Source organism: Lissotriton vulgaris, chromosome 9 (assembly GCF_964263255.1).
Source record: "Lissotriton vulgaris chromosome 9, aLisVul1.2, whole genome shotgun sequence".
Classification (NCBI taxonomy): Eukaryota; Metazoa; Chordata; class Amphibia; order Caudata; family Salamandridae; genus Lissotriton; species Lissotriton vulgaris.
In genome coordinates, this window is record NC_141697.1 from 968,089,808 (window position 1) to 968,100,897 (window position 11,090).

At 40.1% G+C, this 11,090-nt stretch overlaps 1 protein-coding gene across 1 annotated transcript in view; it reads left to right on the top strand.

Annotated features, from left to right (window-relative positions):
* DOCK3 (dedicator of cytokinesis 3) overlaps positions 1 to 11,090 on the top strand; it is a 1,414,611-nt gene that overhangs the window by 993,693 nt on the left and 409,828 nt on the right. The window contains exons 10-12 of the mRNA XM_086938817.1: positions 5,241 to 5,322; positions 6,810 to 6,870; positions 7,616 to 7,763. Coding sequence (XP_086794943.1) covers positions 5,241 to 5,322; positions 6,810 to 6,870; positions 7,616 to 7,763 — 291 coding nt within the window. The remainder of the gene's footprint in view (positions 1 to 5,240; positions 5,323 to 6,809; positions 6,871 to 7,615; positions 7,764 to 11,090) is intronic.

Here is an 11,090-nt window from a genome sequence, read left to right on the forward strand (position 1 = left end):
GGGACAGGCGGTCAAATCGGGCGGTGAGGGAAGAAGGTCGGCGGAGCCGGGACCCCGAGCGGCCATCTTGGTCACCTGCCCGGCTCCGCCCCTGACGAAAACCATTTTGATATATTTTTAATGTAATTTTTGGTTTTATAATTCTCTGATATAAAATGTTTAGCATGCTTTTATGGTTTTAACATTAACCGAATATAGTACTTTTGACTGACTGGCATCATTGTAAACCTAGAACCAGAATTTATCATTGACATTGTCTTATTTACCTACACTTGCAGTTGAAAAGTAGCAGAGGCAGCAGAGTTTCCTCTGCAGTCAGGGGAGCCAATTTGGGTAGAGGGCACTCCAGTGTAAATTTTTACAAACCCCATTTTAGGATGGTGACATTTCTGCCATGAAATAGTAGCACTGTAAATGTACCTCTGAAATGCTCAAGTATGCAGTCAAATTTAGAGAATGTCATCACCCTTTCCAAGTGTTTTTTCAATCACCAAATCACCAATATATGTCCACTAAACATAATGGCTACTGTAGGCATGGCAGGTAAGCCATCTCAATCTTTGGATGATTTAGTACTGCACCTCAGTAGACCAAAGCACTAGTCACTAATTAGATAGCTAAGCTATTTGACTGTCTACTGTTTTTAGTGGATTCTCTTTTACCATACTCCATCTTCCATACGTGTCTATTTTACAATTTATGGGGCTATTGACAAAGGCAATAATGAATTCATTAGCTTTTGAATTGCTCCTTTAACATTTATATTCATTTTTCATATATACTAATTTTCTATCTTTCTTCTCTTTAAGGGCCATATGTATCATCAAACTATTTTGCATTTCCTAAATAGCGAATTTTAAGGAATCGCTTTTCATTTGCGATTCCTTAAGCTTCTTATTTGCGAATTCGCATTTTGCGAATTCGCAATTAAGGAATAATTTCTAATGCATTCCTATGGGCCAGGAGGCCCATAGGAATGAATGCAAAATAATTCTCAAATTGCGAATTCGCAATTTGCTAATCGCAATTTGAGAATTATTGCAAGGGTGCAGGGGTGCCTCAAAGACACCCTGCTGCACCCCTGAAAAGAACATGTGTGTGCATATGGCACACATACATGCCCTATGGGCATGGGTGTGCATCATATGCCACCTTTAAAAATGCCAATTTGTGCATTTCTGGAAGAATTCACAAGTTACCATCAACTGAAAGTTGGTGGTAATTTGTGAATTCTTAAACAAAATTCGCAAGCTATAATTGCTACATACATAGCATTTAATGAATCGCAAATTTGAGATTCCCTAAATGCTATAGAAAAATAAGGAATCGCACAAGTTTGCAATTCCTTATTTTGGGAATGTTTCATACATTCCAAAACGTGCAAAACAGCCGTTTGCGAGTCGCAAAGGCCGAAATTCTGCGAATTTCGTCCTCTGCGATTCAAAAACGGCTTGATACATATGGCCCATAATCTTTGTTCTGCTTTTGGACTCATTGTTTACTGTACTTTTGTCATATGTTAAAACTCTCAAGATATGTCCCCGAATATTGATATTTGCAGTAAAAGGCCAATTTGTACATCTCAAAGCATTTCATGGATTTGTAGGATAACCAAATGCTCGTGAATGGCCCGTGTTTGAATCATAACTAGAGTTAAAAAGTTATGATTTTGAACTGCTTTGAGGTATGACCCATAAGTTCCGCATTTTAAAGACTTTGTTCTACATTCAAGAGATGCGTCACGTTGTAAAGCACTGCGCCATAAGGAGGCGTTCCTGCACAGGGGGGGGCGTTCCTGCGCAGGAACGCCTCCTGAAAGTGGCTGAGTGAAATCTATGAGATTTCACTCAGTCACTTTCAGGGCAATGCTGCGTCAAAACCCTGCGCCTGCTTGAAGCAGGCGTAGGTCTTGACGCAGCATTGTGCACATGGTGTACCCCTGAGCCTTGCTGGAGCTGCATCGCGCTTGCGCCGCAACTCCAGCAATGCGCCACATTTCCGGCACAGATGCGTCACGCATCTGTGCCGTTTTTGCACCATGGTGCGCCGCATTATAAATGCGGCGCACCATGGGTGGCGGAGCTGTGGCGCATGTTAACTGGCGCATCCCTGGGGATGCGCCAGTTAACATAAATCTGCCCCAAAGTACCCAGGAGATTCTGAATTGTAATAGTCCATACAGTTCTAGTGGAACATTTAGATTTATTTGCCACCTATGAACACTACAAAGGTAAATGTACATATTGTGAAAAATAAATTAATAAACATATTATATTAATAGTCTTTGAATTGTTTAAATGACAGACATCTTTACTCTTTGGTTCAGGACAGTTTTCTCTGCAAACTCTCTTACGGAGACACACATTCATTTGTTTGTTGCCACTGTAGGGGTACATAAAGAACTCCAAATGTATCTAAATTAACACTCTTTCTTCCTTTATTTTGTCTTTCATACCCTATAAAATCCTCATCCTCTTCTTCACTGTTACTGTTTTTTCTTTTTTTCTTTCTTGTTACTTCTTGTCATTTCACCTCAAAACATTTAACTGATTTTGTGTCTTTATCACATTTATCTTGATATATCTATATAGTTTTGAAGAGTTGAATACTGGCTAGGAGGTCATCTTTAGTCAGGGCCATATTCCTGCCATGATCAATTGTGATAAATACAAAAGTCCAAAATATGCACTGACTGAAGATGTTTAAAATACAGAGTTTATTAATTTATCCAAAGCTATTCACTGCATGTTTCAGCTGTCAGGCAGCCTCGCTCACAGGAGGAGGTCTTAGGGCCTGATTTATATCTTGGTAGTAAGGATACTTCATTTCAATGGCAATGTAGTATCCTTACCTTCGAAGATGATGGTCTGCTTACCCAATTTAATTGCGGTTAGACATTGGTGTAACCACGGCCGAATCGACTCCATCTCTGCTGTGCTTACACCCCTCCAACAGCCCAACAGAGTAAGGCCAGTTCGGCAGTCTATGTCTGCACACGCAATTTAGATGGGTGAACAAATAGGTCAGTTTTCACTGTCAATCCCGTCAAGGAAACCCCTGGTGGTAAGGGTCAGTGAAAACTGGCTTATGTCTCGCTAGCCATCGGTGTCATTTCGCATGGTGAGGGGGCATATTTTCTTATTGTCAAAAAGAAAATCCCACTTCATGATTTTTTTTTTTTTAATTGAAAAAACTTGGGGGCCCATTAGGATGTCGGGCAGATCGCCACCGCCATGTGGGCGGTGGATCCGCCCGACATCCAGGTCCGAAATCCACAAATTTCCCCCCGCCATATTAGCATGGCGTGGGGGACAGCAGTGGACGGAAAGACCGCCGTGGTTTAAAAGGTTTAATATGGTGGCGGTGTCTATCAGACACCGCCAGCCATATTACAATGGGTTGAAACAGGAGCCTTTCCGTGGCGGTAATGCCGCCATGGAAAGGCATACAGTCTTCATTTCGTGAAGGAGGGGGTGGGCGGTGCACATGGGGGGTATCTGTGGTACCCCCCTGCATTTGCATACACAATGCGGCAGGCACCTCGCGGTGCCTGCCGCTTTGTGTAAGCAAATGCATGCATGCAGTTTTAGCATTGTGGAGGGCGGTGCTGGGAGCACCGCCCGCCACAATGTTAAAAATGCATGATGCGCCTGCCATTGTGGCGGGCGCATCCTAATATGCAGTGCGGGAGCGCCGCTCAGCTCGCGGGCGCTCCCATTTTCCACAAGGGTGGCGGGCAAAGTCCGCCCGCCATCCTAATAAGCCCCTAAATTGGACAATGACTGCAGTTCCGTATAATGCTTTAGAAATTACCACTGGATTGGCAGTGAATTCTAAATTTGCAAGATGGGCACTCTGTCAGGGCGATGGAGTAATTTACTCTGTTGCCCTGATGGAGCAAACTCTATCCAAATTTACATCACCACCTAAGATCTCTATAATAGAGATATGTTCTACATTATATATTTTTTTAAAAAGCATGTGCATTTTCTATTTCATATGTCACTCATAAAATATCTTTATTTGCATTGGAAAAACACACTACATTAAAAACATTCCAATACTTTAAAAGTCCCTTCTTTCATAGGTTTTACAGGACATATACTATCAATGAAAATTAAGACTTATTGATAGTACAGGAGCCTTTTTGCATCACTCTCTTTGCTAAAACAATAAAGTAGCAAAAGCTGAAAACATTTGCTAGTACTCAACACTTCTAACAATAAAGTTTTCAGCAAAATTTAAGAAATGGATTCACAAAGGTAACTTACACTTTTGAGTAATTTACACTTTTGCGTACGTTTACTACTTTTTGCTTAATTCTAATTTAATTAATTCTTAATTCTAGTGTAAGGTACTATTAAATAAATGCTAGTAAGTCCTGCACCATCCCATAGAAAATAATGGTGGTAGGGAATTAAAATAAAACCCATACGAATTAATGTTAAATGAAATTGTAGAAAACAGTTAAATATGTAAATAAATATAATATAATGTAAAGAAAGGTGTAAAAATAGTACACATTTATTTATCAAAAGTGTAAGTTGTAAGTGAATAAGGCACCAAGTGTTTGGATTTCTGCAAAGGTTTCCTCATAGCAGACTCACTGTCCCCCAAACAAATGGGTCTTGGCTATGATCAGCTGCTTACAAAGAAGTGTATTTGTTCTGATTAAGATATTTATAAAACACACATGAAGTTCATATTTTTAGAATATATATTTAGTGTTCCCTTTCATGCTGTTTATGAAAAGTATTTAAAGTCAAGAGGGATATCTACTACCAGCCTGTAGTGGCTCCTTCCTGCTGCTCACTAAAGAAAGACATCTAGTAACTGCTTCTGCTACTGAACACCTGTGCTACCTGACTCAACTGGGCCATCTCGTACCAGCCTGAAGGAGTGCAGCCTTGTGCTGCTGATTCATGAAGAGCATCTAGTAAATGCCTGTAGTGGCACCCATGTTCTACTAACTCAAGAGAGACATATGATACCGGTCTGTGCAATTGCACCTTAGTGCTTCTGAGTAGTGGGGACAGCCAATAACAGCCTGTAGGCCTGCACCCTTGTGGTATTGACTAAACTGTGACATTGAGTAGCAGTCTGTGCAAGTGATTACACATTAAAGTCAGACCAATTGATTTTGTCAGTGCTTGTTTTTTCCTTCTGACTGCTGTTTTCCTGACCCTCTTACATGTCATGATTTTCTTCTGCTGTTTGTGTTCTTTCCTGTATGTTTGCAGTGAGCGGTTTTTGGTGCGGCTTAACAAGAATGGCGGCCCGAAGAACCCAGACAAGATCGATCGACTTTGTGCTCTCTTCACGGTAGGTACTGACTATAGAGGGAACGTGGATGGCTGTGAGGAGAGAGCTGGTTACGGAAAATAAGTGTGTTTGATTTACTAATGTACATTAACACTTCAACAGTGCATTTTGGTTCAAACGTACTTTTATTTTGTTCAAATCCGAGTGTATAAAACCAGTACTGAGAAATGTCATGTACAAAAGTTAGATGCATCTAATAGTTAGGCTTTTTCTTGAGATAGAAACCTGTAGAGGACTGGTGGAGACAAGCAGGCAAACATCTTTGGGACTTCTGCCTCTTGAAGAGATAAAAGGTCAGAGAAGTATAGTCTGAAGCGTTATTCAGGTGCACCAGAAGAGAGCTTTGGGCACAAGGAACCAGGAAAGCGGGCCACAGCAGCTCCCCCCCAAACCAATAGTCCCTCTTTAGTTAGCTTCCTTCTCTTCATGACCATGTTCGTTGAGGTGACTGGAGCCAGCCCCTTGCTTTGAAAGAGTTGATCCAGAGTCTCAGCTCAGAAGACCCTCATGATACTTTATTCCACCATTGGGCCATTCTGAAGGACTCCCTCAATCTCACCTCCTTCTAAAAGCATTCATCACCCTGAGGGCTATTGAGCTTATAGGCACATACATATCATATTTCTCCTGCTATCCTTGAAACCCCTTCTAATGACCTCGTCCTTTCCCTTCTTTACAATCTTTCTATTATTTGCTCTTTTTAACATGTGTCACCGATCCTGTTGCCCACTTCTATCAACCCTGTGCTTCTGTTCCTCTCACCTATTGTCTGACCAGTTTGCTACTTCTGTTTCTTCCTTGCAAACATTTCTTGTAATTTCATTAACACGGAGAACAACAAATTGTTACAGGAATCTGATTCACTGATCTGTGGTTCACTGATCAATTGTTTATTGTCTGTACTTGGGGGGGGTGGAATGTCCTGTGTTTTAGCAGATGGCAGGAAATCAATGGGATGGTTTGTCGTTAAACTGCAGTTCAGATGTATTTAAAAGTTAAATGTGAAGATGACAATGAATGTTGCCATCAGCAGTGATGGAAAAATTATTGAGAATGTAGATGGATGGCTTTGGGAGTCATGTGGAGGTTGGCTGAGATTCTGAGTCACTGTTGGATGTGGAAAAATCTTGAGCTCCCGTGCGGCAATATATTCAAACATTAGTTGCCAAAAAGGTGGGTATATGATAGAAGAAAAAGCTGAATACCATCCCAGACTGAATCACAACTACAAATGGGCAGTTAGTGGGGATGAGATTCATAAAAGTCCATGTAGTATGTGTAACAGTTGTAGGTAACTAGTGACTGGTGTTCACAGTTTGAAGTGAGCAACAGTTAGATGTACTCATATATTGAAAAGCATGTGTGAAAGCAGGTGGAGACTGGAATAAGAGCTGATGATGAGTCACGTACGGGTGCCATGAGTTGATGCACTGAAAATACTATGTGTGATGGATATTCTTACTGTGTGCTCCTTTCTCATTCTTCAGGATTTAAGCAGCAAAGACCTGAAGAGAGACCTATACATTGTGGCTCATGTCATCCGAATAGGTAAAGTATGTTTAACTCACTGATGTTTTGTATTTCCTGGAATCAATGTTCTCTTTGCTTCATGTACTAGAATCAAACAACAATGCATAATCATAGCAATGCTGCAATGCCACATACCCAGTGTTAACACATAGGCTGGAAGTAGCATACACAGATATGAACAAGTGGATTTTTGGCCTTCATAGATATTAGAATGCATAGATACACAAGCAAGTAAAACACTTTGCTATTCTATCCATGCAGTCTACATGTATGACCACAGTGTCCACATGCATAGGTATTTGTGGGCAATGTTTTCCATTGTGGTTTATCTAGGGTATACTTTTACTGATATAATATAGATACCAACAAAGAATTTCTGTGGAAAAGGCCAGGCCTTTGAGAATCTCAGCTAACCACAGATGTACCATGCATTTGTTATGAAGCATTCTCAATTGCCACTGTGCTTAGACCTAAGAAGAGTTTGGGTGAACCATATTTGCTTTTCTTGGTGGTATATTTCATGGACATAGAGTGGTTAGGAGAGCATTGTTTGTGTCTCACAATTTCCTCCACATGGCAAGAACCAATGTAAATCCTCTGTTATTAATAAACACTCCAATAGAAGAGAGGGTGTGAGGAATACCTATTTTGCAATTATATTTTTTCTATGTTCAAGACCTTAATTTGCGAATGATACAATAATACATGTGCTGAATGGATTTATGATTGATATTTACTATTCTCTCAATTTTGTATATCGCAGGCCGCATGCTGTTGAATGATTCAAAGAAGGGTCCACCACACCTGCACTACCGTCGACCCTATGGCTGTGCTGTACTGAGCCTCATGGATGCACTACAGTCCATCTCTGAACTCAAGGAAGAGAAGGACTTTGTCCTGAAAGTTTACACGTAAGTGATAATCTGAAATGGGGAAAAGGATTAAATATTAAACATCTGTGTCACTGAGGGGAAACCATATCATCCGGCAAAAATTTTAGTTACATTACATCTAATAGTGTTTTGCAAGGTAATGTGCAATAAGGACACAATTCAAAAAATTAACGGCAAACTACATTTATTGTGATTCGGTTTGATAATTGCTTTTGTTAGAAGGATAGAACTTCACATGGGGGACTGGAAACTAAAAGAAGGTAATGAGGAAAAGCCCAAAAGAGACAGATACAGAGAGAGGGGAGTATTTAAGAATGTAGAGACACAGATTCTAAAGAGAGTTAATAGACTTTTAACATTGAGAGTCTGGGTGACTTCAATGTGCATGTTTCCAAATCTGGGAGTTTCTAAAATTGTCCACATTATATCTCCAGGATGGGGAATGAACAAATGTATTAACCATTTTCCAGCACAGAAAGCAGCCTGCTTGATGTATACTTCCCTCCTGTCTCTTTCATAAATAAAGGTTCAAAAAAGACCAGAGACAGATACCTGTAGTTACTTTGTAGCAGACACATTTGGTCCACCTAAATGTAACTCAGCAGATATTTCTGGTTCTCTGAGTGATAATTACACTTCCTCAGCATCTCCAGACCCAGTAAGGAGTTTCTGACTTAGCTACAGAGATCTTAAAATTTGAAGACCTAACTCTTTGGGATGGTCATAGGTCATCACTAATGATAGAAAGCTTTCAAGCTATAAAATACATATTTGAAAAATATTAAGTACATTTTGATTGTAGATTTCACATTGCAAAAATACAGTTCAAATATAATGAATAGCTAAAACTAGAAAAAAATATACATTGCATCTTATTATAGATATCACACATTTAGCTAAACCATCAAAACCTTTGTACCAATTCATCTTAGACTCTAAAACTGCACCCTTTCGGTCCCCTATAATTTATCAATATTTTACCATATCTTATCAAATGTTGTACCACCCTTTAACTCAATTCCTAAAACTACTCATACATTGTGACTTTAACAAATGTACTGTACCCCATCTTATGTGATTTTAGAGACGTCTTAATTTGTATGTTAACTGATCCTGTTATTAACAAAGCAATGGCTATAAATGTTCTTCCTCCTACGTTCAGGTCCTCTATATAGAGGCTTATAAAAGGGCAGTGCATTATAACACGATTTGTCCAGGAACTCGTAAACTAAAATATGGCCTGATAGTATGAGGTCAACTTTGGATTACCCCTCCCTATTCACCAGTAGTAGTAGAACGCTTTAATCGATTTTAAAACAGATTAAAATCATAAAAGCAACAATCATAATATACAATTTCATACACAATCATATAAATACAATAAAAATAGTAATAAACATTACATTTACAGAGTAAAGTCTTTCATAACCACAGTTTACTGAATAAAAACGTGTTTTCCGCCGAGTACTTGTACAATGCCAGGCATAATTAATATAGACGCTACAGATTTCAGCCACAAAAGTTTGTAAAACACTGGGACTACAATTGATCATATTTGCAACAAATTTTCAAGCAGTTTTTAAGAAACATAGCTATGCATTTAGCATTTGATACTGATTCTAAATGTAATGCCATAAGGGCAGGGCGGCATCTACGCAGGCCCTGGGATTGCAATAATGGAATAATCCTACGCTTGCGTGGTGATTCGTAAAACAGTAGTACATGAATAGTGGTCTGTTTAGAAATACCATCGCAGGGACATCCGATAATTAAAATGGACCAATCCTGTCTCTTTGGTAATGTAACCAAACGGAAAAACATATTGAGCCTAAACCGTGTCAACAAATATTTTTCATAGTTTGTCAGAGAAAAGGTGAGATACGGTTGAATGCCCTCAGTACATTGAATTGTTAAAATATGCCGATTTGACACTTTATTAATTTCTTGAGCTATACGTAGCTCCCTTAAATGTGACAAACATAGCGTCCTCAAGGTCTTTCTTGTGATAGAAGTTAAAATAGAGGGTTAATTAAAATAAATAGAATAATCCAAGTCCTTAAGAAAATGATGTACAAAGGACAGCCACGGAATATCTGACCAATTGTCTAGGCCCAAACAATCTGAAATTAGCACACGTGTTAGACTACACTGCTCTGTAGACCAAATACGATGCCATAGTAGTATTGGATGAATTTTAATATAATCCATGCCCAATTCGACATGACAGGCAAACGTTGGGGAGCACAGTGGAACGGCCAACAAGAAACAAATGAAATTGTTCACTATCCTCTGTAGAATGTCCACGGGTACGTGGTCCCACACCCCAGCACCGTAAACTGCTACGCTGTGATACTTTGCATGATATATTTGTGTGAGTTCTTTTGGGGGTGGCTTCCCTATTTTATGCGCGAAGGCAATAAGGGCAGAAGTAGCTCTCAGGAATAAGAGGTGCCTACTAACAATGGCCGGTTTCCAAGAACAAATGTTATCGAATAAAACTCCTAAATATGGGTAGGTATTGGTGCAGTCCAGCTTGGTTTCTTCAATAAATATCGATTTTTTCTTGGCTGTTTTTTTTACCAAAATGCATAGCAAAGGTTTTTTTATATTGACCATTAGTCCCAGTGAAGCCATAAATCTACAGTAGGAGTTTAGCTGGTTCTGAAGTTGTAATGGGGTACGCGCCATAATCACTGCGTCTCCGCGTAAAGTAACGCAGGAATGGGACGACGGGCGATTGCTGGCATGTCCTGACTCCCCTCTAACATGGCCTTTTCAAGACCATTGGTATAGAGGTTAAATAAAAAAGGAGCCAGGACACACCCCTGTCTAACTCCCTTGGTGACTGCAAAAGGGGGAGTAAGCTCACCATTCACCCCAAATCTTACCCTGGCCGACGCTTCCGAGTACAACTCATGTAGGAAGGATATTATCGGTGGGTCTACACCCAGTTCCGCTAAGATTGACCACAGCCTTGAGTGTGAAACACAGTCAAAGGCTGCGGTCACGTCAAAATAAACTAAGTGGAGACTACCTTTCTTAGCCAGGACATATTTTCCGATAAGAAGGGACAGATTCAGCGCCTGCTCCACAGTGCCCAGGCCCTCCCGGAAGCCGTTTTGCAGGTCTGTCATGACGTTGTTGTCCTCAGACCAGGCCCGCAGTCTATCTAGGATCAAACGACCCGCGACTTTACCCTATTCACCATATTCAGATAAGCTCCTACTTTATCCTTCTTCTGTCTGCAGTGGAGGGAATTGATATTGGTATTAATCTTGTGCAGAAACTAGGGAGGGACAATAACATAACACCCACTTGGCAAAACATTTAATTCACCTCAGATTT